The following is a 16,724-nucleotide window of genomic DNA, read 5'->3' as shown; positions in this document are numbered from 1 at the left end:
CTGAAGCCTTCTGACACCCTAAATCAAAATCCTTGAAGTGTATACGAGGATGCCCAGGGAAAGAAACTCCCCCACCCTTGATTTGTGGTTTCACATGCCTGTGGCTTAGTCGGGAGTGAGCTCTATCCTCACCCAACCAACCCAACTTCCGCATTGAATCTCCTAGTGAGTGAGTGAGAGAAGTATGAAATGAAAATTGACTGTTTGAATTGACATTGAAAATATCATGGTTTATAGCTACAAACAGCACTTTAATGACATTAGGCAAATTTAAAATTTTGATCATTTTGACCCCATAAGTAGAGCTCTGCTGGGAAGTGAAGTGTTTTAATTCTTTTAAGGATAGAAGCAATAGCAAATGATATTGATTTTGCAGAAATAACAATTGTGTTACTTAGTTTATTGAGGCTCTGTGGTATGTAATTTGATGTTGATGATTCTTGATTTGTCCTTTGTTTAGACAAGGGTGTGATGGAGGAGCCTGCTCGTGCCCAGCAGCAGCTGCAGATGCCTGCGGTGCCAACTCAGAAGGCGATGGACGCCATCTACGCGCTGGCGGGCGACGAGGACGATGAGGAAGAGGAGGAGGAAGGGGGGGAGGAGCGGAGGGGGCGAGGGAAGGGGGAGGCGGACAGTGGTGGGGAGGACGGGGAGAAGCAGCAGCGTCAGTCCAAGAACAACCGCAAGAAGAGGAGGAAGAAGAAGGCGAAGGAGAGGCAGAGGGCTGCGTTGGAGGCGAAGAAGAAGGGCGAGGGCGAAGCCAAGGAGGCTGCGGATGACGCGGACGAGGACAAGAAGAAGAAGAAGAGCACAGAGCCAGACGTGGAAGTTGAGTGAGTCACTCTCCACTCTCTCTACCTCTCCAATTGAATCTTTGCCTTCACGATTGGCACCAAAACAGTTTGTTTGAAAAGCATAAAAATAAAGTTCATAGTTAAAATTGAATATAATATAAGTTATGGTTGAGAAAAACAGTATGTTGATAATCCACAAAATTGCATCACAGGAATTGTTTTCCGAGGATATTGTATTTTATTTAAATGCCTTCAGTGTCCCTTTGTGCGCCATTCCAAGTAGGTGGCACTGAGGGGGTTGAAATTGTCAGTATATTAGACTCAGTCACTTGCGAGGTGACTTGATGTGTTACAATAGATATTTTCAATGATTTCCTAATGAAAATGAGTAATACTATGAGTGGGTTGCTTCTGTTCTTTGGTTCTTGGATGCATAGGCTCTTGAGCTAGAATTGGTTGTGTGGCCTAAAAGAATCGTTTCAGAAGTAATTTGTGCATGACCCAATTGGAAAATTTTTCTTGGTTAATATTTACGTTAGATGTTTGAAATGGAGAGTTGTTAAGTATCCTATCACTTGTAGGATAACTTAATATGTACCGCATTTCTTCGAATATAGTCCCCCCCCCCATAATTTTGAGGCTTCAGTTTTGGGAAAAAATGAAATAATGCATAGGAATATAGTCCGCCCCTTTAATTTTACGACGGTCATTTTTGGAAAATAGGGAGGACTGTATTCAGGTAAATATAGTATGTTTTGAGCAGTTTTATTATACCTTAACAGTCTTTTTTGAATACATTTGATGAAAATAAAGTTCTTGTTTGAGAACCAGGGCTGGGAAACGATGCTGGGAATCAAATGAGAATCAAAACGGATTCAAAAGTGGAACCTATCCATCCTTAAGTATAGGTTATGTAAACATGCAATTCAAATGAAATACTTGATTAAGACCCGTAACTGATAATTGGTATTGAGCCCTGATGCTAGGGATCAACCAGTAATTGGGAAGGACAATAGCGGTGCAATTTGTATGGCCAAGGATTTCAGGCCAGTGTTTTAATTTTGGAAATAACGCAGTGGCATGGAGATTAAGGGTAGTCATCTAAAACTTTTTGCACAATTACCCTGGAGCATGGACACAGGCAAGTTATCTTTTGAGATCAGGGTAATGAAGGAGTTTTTTTTACTGACTAATGAATTTTGTTGGCTTTCACCGAATGGTTTTTCAGATTTCCTGGAGCTTAGGAACAGAACAGTTGTCGTGGTAGCTCAGTGAGGCAGCTCAACATATCTATTTCAGAATTTTTGTCAAATGTACTCTGCTTTTGTAGTGTGATTGAAGCTCAGCAATTCCAGGCATTTTGGTAAAACTTTGAAATAAATGAGAGAGCATTCTCTGATTCATTTGTTGGTTTTAAATTCGTACTTATTATCTGTAAATTAATAAAAAAATTGGGAAAATAGGTACAAACATGAGTGTGTAGCAACCCTTACATTTACTGATCAATTATTTACAATAGTAATTTATTAACAGTGCAACCTCGATAAAACGACACCCCACGGTGCACCAATAAACACTCGCTATAGCGAATTGTCGCTTTACCGAAGGTGGTGCTAATAATAGGCAATATGCCTCATATTACTCCTTTATTTTTATTTTCTCGCTTTGACGTGTTTGGTGTTTTTTCGGCCATGGTGTGGTCCATCAAATGCTTTCTATTTATGCAACTCATGGACATGCGGGTATGCTGACGACTGCTTTCTGCCGCCAGAGGAACAAAAGAAGATCAAGCATTCGCGAATGCTAATGCCACAATATTTTCACCAAAATTAACTACTTGTTTGTCGAACGACAGTTTACCACATAAATTTGAGACTGAGCACTCCATTAACTTCATTTCTAACAGATCGCTACCAATTACAGAGATTAAGGAGTCTTGGTGTAAGTTTTTCCGGCGTTGAAACCCTCGCTATGGCGAGAGCCAACACCAAAAGGGCCTCGTAAAAACGAAATTTTTAACATGCTTATTATAGGATCAATTGACGGTGCATCGGCTATCTCTCGTAATAGCGGGGGTCTCGCTATAGCCCGTACTCGCTTTAACGAGGTTCCACTGTACTATAATTTCATTTATTGTGGTTTACAAAAGTGTGTTGTTCTTTACTCGTGATGGTTTTGGTACCCTCTATATCAGTTAGTATTTCCTGTATTAGGAATTAATTTGTAGTTTTAGCTTATATCATTAATTTTGGTAATGATCATTGTATTGCCTCCTCTCTAGTTATTGTTTATCTTTGTTGAATTTCTCTTTAGGTACATTCAAGAGACTCTTGGAATGAGTGAACATGACCCGCTCTTCCGTCAGTTTGCTCACATATTTGAGACGTTTCGAATTGCGGACAATGAAAAGGGGAATGAAGTGGAAGCAGACAAAGAAGCTGAGTCGAGACCTGCTCCTCCTAAAGAGATGGACTTGAAAAAGGTCCCTAAAATGGATGTTGATGATTCAGATGATGAAGGAAATGAAGCTGAAGAGGAGGTGGGTTCGAGTCATACTGTCACTTGGATTTTCTTAATTTTATCAGGAAGGTTTTAAGGAAGTTTAGCATGATGGCTGGTATATTGATGGAATTAGCTATAATTTTTTTGAGGAGCACTTTGAGTATGAAAATCCATTTCTGATGTGTTGTCAATTTTCATGGACAATGTCTGTGTGGAACTTGGCTAAATAAGCCCATTGGGGTTAAATTAGCGTTGGGGCTGGTTGATTTTGATTAAACAGGAAAATTTGTGTGAAACTTTGAAACGTGCAGTATTATAGTAACTTTTCAATGCACTTTCATCCGTGTTTTGTTATTTCCGAAGACGAATCATAGAAGAAGACATCTTGGAATGAAATATAACATGGATGAAAGGATGGAATTGAGAAGTTAACTGTGAAATAGACATTCATGGGCTGAGAAACTGCTAAACTCAATGTCACCACCTTTTGCACAGGATTTTTTCTCGAGTTCTGCAGAGGAATGATAGAGGACAATGAGTATTTATGCATTAACTGTTTCTCTTAATGACCAAAAGCTGTGCATTAGTCTGAAACAGCATTTTAAGAACGTACTATCTAAGACTAAAATTTATTGAAAATGCTTTTGATTTCATTGTACTTGCACTGTTTTTGGACAAATTACCATTTAAGTTGAGGGGCCAGTCTCCCCCTCACCCCCAAAACTCCACCTATGTTGGAAAGGGAGAATTAGGGAGGGCAAGGCAGTCAACGTGGGGATTTGTTGAGGGGTCGGTAATCAGTGCTCTACTTTAATCTGCTGTAGTCCCGGTACATACGTAATATCTTTTAGGGCATCTATTTTTTATCTATTTTAGCAAGTCTATATTAATAGAAATAATTTAAATATTGCAGAGAAAACAGGAAGGGGAGAAGTCCAAGCTGTCGAAACGTAAGCTGAAGAGGCTCACAAGACTTAGTGTTGCTGAGCTGAAGCAGCTGGTGAGTCGGCCAGATGTTGTTGAGATGCACGACGTTACTGCCCGCGATCCCAAACTGCTGGTACAACTGAAAGCTCACCGGAACACTGTGGCTGTGCCGCGGCATTGGTGTTTCAAGCGGAAGTATTTGCAAGGGAAGAGGGGCATTGAGAAGCCTCCGTTTGATCTGCCCGACTTCATCAAACGCACTGGGATCATGGAAATGAGGGCAGCACTGCAGGAGAAGGAAGATCAGCGCACTCTGAAGGCAAAGATGAGGGAGAGGGCTCGACCCAAACTAGGAAAGATCGACATCGATTACCAAAAGCTTCATGATGCATTCTTCAAGTACGTGCCTTTCTTTCTATCTTTCATTCTGTGATTTCACTTTTATCTAAATTTTGGAAAACTATGCTTGATGTTAAAATTATAATTGTCCAACCAGTGATCAAGCTAAAACCAAAATCAGAGTGTGGGGTAACTGATAAGTCACTTGCATGCATTGATGCACTTGGTCTTAAAAATTATCAAGAGACTTTAACACTTGATGAGTTTGTTAAAAAGTTTCAAATGTCCATTGTTTGCACTCACTTAGGGCCTTCTGTAGCCAAACAAAATGGCTGTGTAAGCACAGTAAACTCTCGTTATTACAAAGTTCGCGGGACTGATAAACCAGAGGTTAGTAAAAACAAACTTCTTAGGAGTCTTTCTTTAAGGAATCATCTCAAAGAACATACCTATTAAATTATGAACAAATTCAGTAAATCCTCAATATACAAACAAGATGCGTTCCAAGACCATGAGTTGATAAACCTATGAAAGGTATTGAAAAGTGTGGTATCCCACTGATTGCAAGACTGCATTACAATGCGTTAACTCACGATAACAAATATGTGGGATATATTCTAAATAAATTTGCTTCAGACTGGGCTCAAAGTGCAATCTCCTTGATGCCACACCGCATCGCATTGACCAACTCCAATGGTGCCAAATTTGAAATTTAGGGCATACTTTAATTTTTCGAAAATTTGTGTCTCTAAAAGCTCATAAATCAAATTTTCACTAGAAAAGGAATTAGTGTTGGACTTATTTACGAGCAGTAATTAGTGAATCACCATGGTTCCACAGAATTGAAGCTTATTAAATGACGATTGGGTACTGAAGTACACATATCTTACTGAAGAAATAACCATAATCGCCGGTCATGGGTACAGTGCACGAGGAGAACTTATGCTTATGAACTTATGCGCAATGCTTATGATGTACCGTAGTGTATATCCACCTAAATGCTGTATCTTACACGTGGGACTTCGTAATAAAGTTCATTTTATGACCACCGGAACAGAAGTTTGTAATTTCTATTTGCGAAAATTTTGTAATAACGTTTCTTTTACTATATGTACTTACCGACTGGCCACTGAGCGACTGAGTGCCGAGGGATTTCTTGCAACAAAGATTATCGGGAGAGATTATTTTAGCATGGGCCATGACTGAAGAGGTCACAAAGGTCGAATTACTTCAGAATACAGTGAAATTCATTTTAGATTCATTTTAATGATGCATATTTTTATGTGACAACTACCAATGAAACGTAACTGACGATAAAACATCATTGGCATCACTGGAAATATTTACTATAACAGCATGGTGGTCAACGTGTTAAGGATAGCCTTTGTTACTGTCTCCACATTCTGTGAAATTCTTGAGAGCATGAAACATTAGTGACTTATGCCTGAACGGTTAGGAGGAAATATAAAGTGGGACTGTGAGTGGCCCATAGTCCTACATCCAGAACATGCCAGTAAACATAAATATTATTGCCTAGGAGGAGTAATGTTTGTCAGGATATCAACGTACCTTGTCTTTGTTGTTTGGTCTTTCAATGCTTGTAATTTTACGTGTCCCAATGTGCTGGCCGTATGTTTTTTTTCTTACAGTGATGTTACTTGAATGTCATCACGGTTTGATGACAATGTTACATTTGCAGGTGGCAGACCAAGCCCCGAATGACCATTCACGGAGATTTGTACTATGAGGGCAAAGAATTTGAGACGCGGCTGAGGGAGAAGAAGCCGGGAGAGTTAACGGAAGAGTTGAGGACTGCATTGGGAATGCCGGTTGGGCCATCGGCACACAAAGTTCCCCCACCCTGGCTCATTGCCATGCAGAGATACGGCCCACCACCTTCTTATCCCAATCTAAAGGTAATCTGCAGGCTCTACATGAATGTGATTTCACATTGGCTGCATTCAGGATGACTTTGAAAGAGTAATACATTACAAAAGTAATTATATAGTTGCCATCCCTCTTCTGTATGGCATACTTTTTGAGGCTTGATTTCTGAATTATTCCCGTGAACATGAGTAATCTTAGAAATACCCTTATTTCTCTCAGCGTGGTGGGAACCCAGTTTGGAAAGCACAATTTTCTGCTCTATGCTTGAGGGGTTATTTACTTCAGTCAGTTAAAAAGCCTTATAATTTAAATAAAAAATACAAAGGTAATTTTTTACTTTTTTCTTGTGACACTTAAAAGTTGCTGATATTCTAATTTGTAACAAATAAAATGTTTACTGTTTATTAAATGCTATTCATGAGGAGGTAGATTTCCATTAAAGATATACATATTTTTGTTTTAGCTTCTGTGACTTTCGAATCCTCTCAAAATTGAACAAAATGATAATTTAGGTGTTTCATGTGTGATCAAATATTTGAGGGTTTCTTTTAAATTATCCTTTGAAACTACTTGTTGTACTACGTTTCCTTAGGTCCTTACTTTTATTATCTGATGTGATAACGCACATGTATCCGCGGCTGCCAGAGTAAAGATATTACCGTGAGCTACAAACTGAGACCATGTCAATAAATACACCATGTTTGTATCATTCATCCATTATGTGTATGGAAGATTATGGTGTAAAATATTCCTGTGCAATTTTAACCTTTTTTGCGTCAATTTCAGATTGCAGGTTTGAACGCTCCAATCCCTGACGGCTGCTCATTTGGTTACCATGCTGGAGGCTGGGGTAAACCACCTGTTGACGAAAGCGGCCGTCCTCTCTATGGAGATGTATTTGGAACCCAGACTCAGGATTACTCGGTTTGTTTCTACCTATTTTTAAAGCCTAATTCTTTCTTTCTAATCGATGCCCTCCAAATATGTTGATTTCTCATAAAATTGTTGTTCTTTGATCTTCATGCTCTGTAAAATTTATTGCCTATCATAAAATTGCAGATTGTTAAGATTAGGTAGTAAAGGTACACCCAATGTGCACTACAATCAAGGAACATTATTTGATGATGGGTCTCCTTGCGAAGATACTGTGTAGGACCCTAGATCCACCTTTTGGTCCTTCTCAAATTTGAATATATACTGTGAATTTGCTTTTAACCCTTTTCCTGCCAGACCATTTCAGGTGGGATGTACGAAGACTGCCAAGGCTATTTTCCAGAATTAGCAACATTTCAGATTTTAAAATTTTTCAGCCACTTAATTTTTTTTAATACGTCTAGATACGGCAGCAAAAGAGTTAAACATCATAGGTCTCATCATCACCGTTTGTCTTGATATTTGGACTCATGTTCTATAGAGAAGTAGAAACTTGTCTTATTTATGGTGCAGCTGCTTTATTAAAATCCGTCATCGACAGTGGGTACCACAGGTTCTTGGGATTATTGGTAGAAATATTGCTTGGAACCAAGCTTCCCTTGCCAACTTTAGAGTTGCTTGCTTCACAAATTCCATTGTAATGTTTGTATTGATGTGATTTAACACATTTTTCGTTTTTAAGCTTTGGATGTGCATAAGTTATTCTTTTATTTTAGCTGAAAAAGGTGAATTCGTGGGATTTTTTTTTCCCATTTATTCTTCCTGAAATTTTGTTGCTCACCTATATTAGGAATTATCCTCTTTCCAAAGATTTTACCATTTTTTGTCCTCGCATCTATGGTTGTAGAACTGTCTGCAATAGAAGGGATTACACTACCAAATATTATGCTTGATTTATAAAGCAATGGGTATTAGAAAGTCTCTCACCAAATTTTACCATTGAGCGCTGGATAATTTTTCCCCTAGAAGAGTTTGAAGTTTCAACTTGAATTCCGCGCCAAAAACGTATTTCTCAGGCGACGCCATGTTGATGACGTATGAACCTCATGATATCCACATTGCTTGCATAAGGAGTGCATTATCGTAGGCGTTATTTCAAGTATAAATAAATGGTAGATGAAACAGAATTTTAAATGAGTGGGAGGAAACCTTATGTGTACTGTGTGTGCCTAATGTGAATCTACCTCTCGTTAAACACAAGAAAAGTATTCTTTCGGGCTGCATCCGCGTCCGTTGTCGAAGAACCACAACAGTTTCGCCAGCTCTCCTGCCAGCGTCCTCAGGTGAAGGATGAAGTGAAGCTTTTAGTCCTCTCTTATATAGGCAATTTTTTGGCGCCAATTCGGTGGATTTCTTTCGACCAATCAGGGAACGTCCTCGTATTTGCGTCGAATATACCTTTTCCACGCGCTGTGCAAAGGATAGCCATCCTCCCTGTTAAAGTTCGCTGGTCTTTTGACTATCTCAATGGCCTCTCTTATTATTCTCGGGAAGTACTTGTCTTCTCTCGCAATTATTTTGGCGTCGTCAAATAAAATTGAATGTCCGGATTCACTCCAGGCGTGCTCCGCGATGGCAGAGGCTTTGAACTGTTTGTTTTTGGTCGCTCTTCGGTGTTCGCTCATACGGGTGTTCAGCGCTCTGCATGTATCATTAATGTACCATTTACCGCAAGAGCATGGCACTTGGTACACGCCTTCGGAGAGTAGTGGTGAAATTCTGTCCTTGGGCCCGGGTAGGATGTCAGCTATCTTAGTGACGCAGTTGAACCTGGTCACTACATCATGCTTCCTCAATACTCTCGCGATTTTCTCAGACGTCCCTGCGATGAAGGGGATGGTGACATAAGCCTTCGGATCCGGCCTGGTGGCATCTTCCGGGTCAGGCGTCGCGGGCACTTGTCCTCTGTTTTCTTCCTTCTCGGCCCTTTTCAGGACCATGTTGGCGCTGTATCCATTTCTAAGTAAGGATGATGTCAGGTGCTTCTTCTCGCTGGCAATTGAGTCCGAGTCGCAAATTTTATATGCTCGGTTAACAAGAGTAGCCACTAGTGAGCTCTTCTGGCTGGGATGGTGATGTGATGCCGCATGCGAACTTTAACAGGGAGGATGGCTATCCTTTGCACAGCGCGTGGAAAAGGTATATTCGACGCAAATACGAGGACGTTCCCTGATTGGTCGAAAGAAATCCACCGAATTGGCGCCAAAAAATTGCCTATATAAGAGAGGACTAAAAGCTTCACTTCATCCTTCACCTGAGGACGCTGGCAGGAGAGCTGGCGAAACTGTTGTGGTTCTTCGACAACGGACGCGGATGCAGCCCGAAAGAATGCTGAACTCAAGTAATCACCGCGGAAACCTACGTACGAACAAGAAAAGTATTTTTTTGCTGTGCCAAACGACCCAGACCGAGGAAGGCGGTGGTACGATGCTGCACGGAGACAGCATATTCCTTCAGAAATGGGCTGTTATATAATTTGTGATGGCCATTTTAATGTAAGTCTCTCCTGCTTCTCAATGGGATTTAGTTTCCATTACTCCTTTTGTTGTCTTTGGCCACAAATCACAAAATTTCGTATGTGCTTAAATACATACACGCTTAACGGGAAATTTTACTTTTTAATTGCAAATATATCATTATATTGGATTTAATGATTATTTCGTGTGCATTTATTACATATCTGCCCCGTTTTTCACTCTTTGTTTCTATCTTGCACTTTAAAATCCAATTACTGTAACGGAAAGGGTCTTCGACGCTCACCTGGTGAGGTGTCAAATAGTACAAAGTAATGCATCATAATCACAAATTTGTACTCCAGGAAATACTACAATACGGTGGAACCTCGTTAAAGCAAGTACGGGCTATAGCGACACCCCCGCTATTACGAGAGATAGCCGATGCACCTTCAATTGACCCTATAATAAGCGTGTTAAAAAATTCGTTTTTACGAGACCCTTTCGGTGTTGGCTCTCGCCATAGCGAGGGTTTCACCGCCGGAAGACTTTCATGAAGACTCCTTAACCTCTGTAATTGCTAGCGATCTGTTAGAAATGAAGTTAATGGAGTGCTCAGTCTCAAATTTATGTGGTAAACTGTCGTTCGATAAATATAATGATTGACGAAACAATGCTTTGCATGATTTTTATTCAATGCGGCGCTTATAAATTGTTTGAATAGTTAGTCGTTATTTGAGTAAGGAAATTTAGTGATGCAAAAAAAACATCGCCTTTCGTCTGGATTTATGCTTACGTTTATCGGATAGATGTTTATCTGTTGCCGCACCACTCCTGTTCCTGTATATCTGTTCGCAACAGGTATATTGGCTATTATTTGCTCCACCTCCGGTAAAGCGACAATTCACTATAGCGAGTGTTTATTAGTGCACCGTGGGGTGTCGTTATATCGAGGTTTCACTGTATCACATTACTCACAACAAGCAGAAATAAGCACATTTAAGTCACGGTGCCGCCAGATTTATTAATAAAAGCACAAATAGTAAATAATAACTTTTCTTTCTTTTTTGACTTTTCTAATCTTACCACAAAACAAAGAAACCAAAGGCAAATGCGTACTGAATGAATACTTGCAAATAGTTTGAACTATCATCAATCAAAAAAGAATAAGTGTCAAATTATACAATGTAATGTGCGACTCCTCTCGCCATACTTCAAACTGTACGTTAACGGCGGCGTCAGGATTTTATCCACTATTTTTTTCTTCATTTAAAAAAATTACATTAGCTTCAATGAAAGCATATTAGCAATGACAGCGAAATTGCGAATACAAAAAACCTGTAAATAAGAAAGAAAACGAGAGAACAAGCTGAAAAAATTATGAAAGACAGTCCCGATCTTTCAACCTTCACTAGCACAGCTCAAATCGATGGCCACTTGGTCGCCTCGGTAACATAAAATTACTCAAGAAATAAGTATTATAAAAAGTAAAGGTGAAAACCGGTTCAAGTATGCAGTAAATGCATACGAAATAATCATTACATCCTGCATAAATAGAGGCGGAATGATAAATTTGCAGCATAAAGTAATTTTTCCCTTTGAGTACATATATATATTCACTCACAAGCGGAATGTTAGTGGAGCACAGCAGAAAACTACGAAAGGAGTATCGGATACTAAATTTCCTTTAGAAGCATAAGTGTGCCACAAATTTTGTCCTAAAACTTATGAAAGTGACTGTACGTGTAACTCAGATGTAAATATAAGGGAACCAACGGATATTTTCAAGTAAAAATCCCGATCTCTGAGTTCCTCTGTCATTTTGATGACAACTGTTTACCATTTTTTATAGTACGAAACTGACTTGAAAAATTATCAGGAGCACAGTTGACCTAAGCGATGCCTCTGCTTTAAAAATGCTGTTCCAACGAAACTTGAATGCTAATCCTAAAAGAAACAGAGAGAACCCCGAACTTCCTCACTTCAGAGAGCAAGAAAACAGCTATAACTATAGCACATTTTATAATTTATTTCATAAGTTACATCCGGAAACTAAAAACCATTAATAAGTAAAGGATTTTACAATGGTATGTTCACAAATTAAACCTCCCACTATAATTGCCGTGATGACTGTCTCTCTCAAAACTGTAAACATTTCATCTTAAGAAGTTTCATTTCAATGAAATGATTCGTTTTGGTACAAAAAAAATTTTTCAGAACCTCGGTTGATAATTTCAGTACATTTCGAGAGTCAGCCAGAAAAAATTAATGTTTTGTTTCACCATGATGATAAACTTTTGGCCACTATTTCCACGAACCCAATGTGTTTACGGCTTCTTCAAGAGTTACTCCCGCGGTATTCATGAGGTTCACACATCACATGGCGTCAGCCAATAGAAATACGTTTCGCATCGTGGGCGTGGCCAATGCTCCTAGCGGACTTTTAATGCTAATTATCTCGGTTAAAAATCGAATTTGAGCTCTGAAATTTGGCGTGTGTGTTTCTCATTCATATCTTTTTGGTTTAAAATAACGAAATCCAATTTCTAATTTTGGGTGTTCCCTCCTATTGGGAAACGATCCTGGTCCATCAAATAATTACGACTCAAAGCTTGAGTGTGTTCATTTGGTTCCACTGCCAGCCGAGTGAAAGTCCGTGAGTTTGGGAGTTGACACTGCTTGGCCGTACTATTCACACGTTGAGTATGTACCACATGGAGATATGATTTTGAAGGCCAGATTCAATGTTGTTGTTGCCTTGGCAGTTGCCTGTGCCTGAGGAGGACATTGACCACACGCTGTGGGGAGAGCTGGAGTCGGAATCTGAGGAGGAGAGTGAGGAGGAGGAGGAGGAAGAAGAGGAGGAGGAGGGGGTGGAGGGCGGGGCGGAGGGGCAGGAGGACGGCACGGGCCTCGTCACGCCAGCCGAGGGCCTCATCACACCCTCTGGAATCACATCCATTCCAGCCGGCATGGAGACTCCAGAAATCATTGAGCTTCGTAAGCGCAAGATTGAAAGTGATATGGAAGGGTAAGTATGAAGCTTATAAATGTGCTTTTTACTATTAGTGCGGTATGCATTTCTGTAAAAATTCTTAGAATTTCTTTGGGTTTCAACGGGTTGGTCTCCCTAAGTGAAATGTCAAAATTATTTTTGCTTTGCCAACATTTCCACAAATGAATACACCTGAACGGCCCTGAAAAGTATGAAATAAACATAGTCAACAATCGGAATAATAGTAAATCATAGAATTCATAGTAATTGACCAGTTGAAGGAAAAAACAGGAATTCTTCTTGACTGTAGAAGGTCATACAGCTAAACTTCCTAAAAGTTGACCTTCTGAAATAGTTGGGTCAAAAATATTTATTGGCTATATTTAGTATTTTTGTAGTCTTTAGTGGGCTACAAACAGAATGTGCTTATCTATGCAGCGACTTAATTGTTTCAGAGAAATGCAAATCATTAAATTAGTCTCTTTCATAGGTCCTCTGTTATATTGCAGTGGTCCATGAATTCTGAAAGGTTTTTAGTTGTCTTAATTCATGTCCTTTGTTCTTGTGCTTGCAGTGGGGAAACACCTGCACTGTATCAAGTTCTCCCAGAGAAGAGATTGGATCGCCTTGGAGGGGCTGCCATGATGGCGTCCACGCACATATACGACATGACTGGTGCTGGGGGGCCACCACCAGGGGTACCTCCCCCACCCCCTCCTGGCCGCAGGCTCGGCACTGGAGCCGAGGCAATGGGTGTTGGGGGCCCTGGAACTGTCGAGTTGGCGCTTGATCCCTCAGAGTTGGATCTCGTTGACACGGAAGCAATGGCTCAGCGATATGAGCAGACCCTCCGAGAACAGCAATCCCAGTTACAGAAGGAAGACTTGTCTGACATGTTGGTGGAACATGTCGCTCGACAGAAGGTTTGTCTTCTCTCTAATTGATATTCGAGCAGGTCCATTCAAAAGGGGATACAGGACCAGCAATGTACCTATCCTCTATGATTGGCTTTTGATGTCTTGCTCTTTTCTGCCACATTCCCTCCACTGCTTACTGGGTGCATCCTCTCAGTGGCGCAGGGAGGGGGGAGGTTTTGGGGGATAAACCCCCCCCCCCAGAGCTCAGAGAAATTTTTAAGTTTAATCCTTTTTACTTAATTGGATTGATATTACTAATAGAATAGTGTAAGGTTTATTAAAATACCCCTCAGAAAGCCTTAAAACTCACCATTTTCAACCATTTATCTTAAAATTCCGCAATCTATTAAATATGTTGCATAGTGTACATCCACCAAAATGCCGTTGCTGGACCTTTGTAATGAAGTTCATTTGGTAACGACCGGGACTGAGTTTCGTAATTTCGAAAATTTCTTAATAACGTTTCTGTTACTATAGATTAGATAAGCCTTTTCGTCAGGACCAATGATTTGTTTCGTCATGACGAGGACTCCGTAACAAGGTTGTTCGTATTAACGAGAGTTTACTGTATGTGCTTGCCTCATGTGGTCTTTGAGAAATATGGTGGGGGCTGGAAAGCAGGCTTGAAATTTCCAGGCTTGTAGTAAGTTTTTGGTTTTCCCTTGGAATTCTCATAATGAAAGCAACACCAAAACTCATGAAAGAGAAAGATATTTCCTTGAAGTATGACCCTGGTCCATCAATCCATGATGCTATCTAAAAATGCCAAGTTAATGTCTGAAAGAGGATGTGGGAAAACCCAAAGGCCTTATTGTGCATGGCGTACAAATTAATGTGTGGATGTGGAAACTTAGAATGAACACAAAAATTCACCTTGTAACTCACCCTACTGTTTTAAATGTATTAACAGTAAAAAGAAACTATTCCTATTTGTTTCTTGCATCCTTACCAGTTCCATTTGATTGAAGTAGTTCTCATAAATGTACTTAAACTTGTATAAGTTAAAATATTATGATACCAGGATGGAAGATGATGGGTTCCATAGTCAATGGAAAGAGCGGTCGCAGCCAGAGAAAGATGAAGGGGATGGATGGGTTGCATTTGGAAGGGAAGTAAAGGCCTGTTTACACGGTACATTAACACTTACAGTTTAATGTCTAAATGTATGAACGCCAAAATACACTGTGTAACCACCCAACTTGTGCGAATGCATGCACAGAAAATAGAACCTATACCAATGTGGTTCATGCATTCGCTCATGTTCCTTTCCGGTCCACAAAAATCATTTGTGCAAACGGACATTCACTCGTGCGTGTTAATTTATCATGTAAACAGGCCTTTAGTTACCTCCCTTACGATGCTTACCTACTTTGGCATTGCCGTGAAGTGAAAGGGAAGACTCAAACTGGATTCTGGAAGGAGAGGAAAATAGTGTGACTTGTTTGGGAAATAAGAAAAGGGTGGGCAAGGAAAGAACCATGGAGTCCACACCAAAAGAGTATCACTTGTGTGGCAACAAAGACATAGGGAGATTCAAAGTGAAAGTATCTATTATTCCTATAAGCTTTGCCAGGGGCGCAGCTAGGAATTAAGGCTGGGGGGGGTTTTAGGTACAACTAATACCGGGATGTGTGGGGGTATGTTGTACCCACCAGGATAAGTGGTAGGTGCGAGATTAATAAATTGCGGAATTTTAAGATAAATGGTTGAAAATGGTGAGTTTTACGGCTGTCTGAGGGATATTTTAATAATCCTTAAATTATTCTATCAGTAATATCAATCAAATTAAGTACAATGGATTAAACTCAAAAATTTCTCTAAGCTCTGGGGGGGTTTATCCCCCAAAACCCCACCCCTCGCTGCGCCACTGAGCTTTGCTACACCTGCTGCATTGTAGCTGGTTAGCATGACTTTTGCCTCCACTACCCTTATGAATTTTTGAGGTTTCTCCACCTCTGAAGTTATATAAAAAGGAATTCATAAATACAACTTTGGCATTTACCTTCTTCATATTTAATTTATTAATTTAATATTTTTTCCTGTGTAATCCATTGGTCAAATTGTTTTTTTTGCCCTCAGAGACCCTGATTTTAAGGCAACTTCGGAAAAGTACTCCCTTTGGTGTTTGTTTTAATTCCACATAGTACTTTGTCTATGTGTTTACATGGAAGTAATACTATTTCCTTAGCTAGGAAATTCCTGCAATGCAAATTGTTTTGCAGCAACCATATTAAGTTCTGAATTTCTCTTCTTTGGACATAATAATTGTTTGAGAAAGAAAGGATAGTCTTTTCCAGAAATGCACTTATTACAGTGGAGCCTGTGTATGTTTAATGAGGTTAAGTGGCCCAGGAGTTTTCTTTGTTATTACCGAAGTTCATTATTTCAAACCAAGCTTATTAACGAAATTTGTGGGATTAATTTTTAACCTTGCACAGGAAGGGAATATATGTGAGAAAGCATTTTTAAAAAAGTTACCATCCAAATCAACGACAGAAACCTTTCTCCATGTGAGTGACTACCATCTTCGCCAACTATTAAGGCCTGTTTTCATGATACATTAACACGTACAAGTTAATGTTTGCATGAATGATTTTTGCGAACCAGAATGGAACATGTGCGAATGCATGAACCAAATTAGAACAGGTTCTATTTTCTATGCATGCATTCGCACAAGTTGGGTGGTAACAGTGTATTTTGGCATTCATGCATTTAGACGTTCACCCGTTTATGCAATTTGCCCATGTGTGCGAGTCTCAATTATTGGTTAAAGTCCTGGTGGCAATCCGAGGCTGTATGTAAGAATTAGTATGGTGAAAACCTTTAAATTAGTCATCTTACATCAAGCTTATTTCTATTAATCCAGGACTTATACAAATTTTGAATGCATGTATGTACTTAGGGTATGATGGCTTTTTTCAAATAGGAAAGGGATGATTGCCATTATGATTTGAAGGGACCTGGTGATAGAATGGTT

At 39.8% G+C, this 16,724-nt stretch overlaps 1 protein-coding gene across 1 annotated transcript in view; it reads left to right on the top strand.

Annotated features, from left to right (window-relative positions):
* LOC124167872 (splicing factor 3B subunit 2) overlaps window positions 1-16,724 on the top strand; it is a 37,220-nt gene that overhangs the window by 20,242 nt on the left and 254 nt on the right. The window contains exons 4-10 of the mRNA XM_046545929.1: window positions 461-833; window positions 3,108-3,333; window positions 4,210-4,622; window positions 6,262-6,478; window positions 7,236-7,373; window positions 12,601-12,866; window positions 13,405-13,753. Of these exons, the coding sequence (XP_046401885.1) occupies window positions 461-833; window positions 3,108-3,333; window positions 4,210-4,622; window positions 6,262-6,478; window positions 7,236-7,373; window positions 12,601-12,866; window positions 13,405-13,753 (1,982 nt within the window). The remainder of the gene's footprint in view (window positions 1-460; window positions 834-3,107; window positions 3,334-4,209; window positions 4,623-6,261; window positions 6,479-7,235; window positions 7,374-12,600; window positions 12,867-13,404; window positions 13,754-16,724) is intronic.

Source organism: Ischnura elegans, chromosome 11 (assembly GCF_921293095.1).
Source record: "Ischnura elegans chromosome 11, ioIscEleg1.1, whole genome shotgun sequence".
Lineage (NCBI taxonomy): Eukaryota > Metazoa > Arthropoda > Insecta > Odonata > Coenagrionidae > Ischnura > Ischnura elegans.
This window is presented reverse-complemented; position numbering and strand designations above follow the sequence as displayed.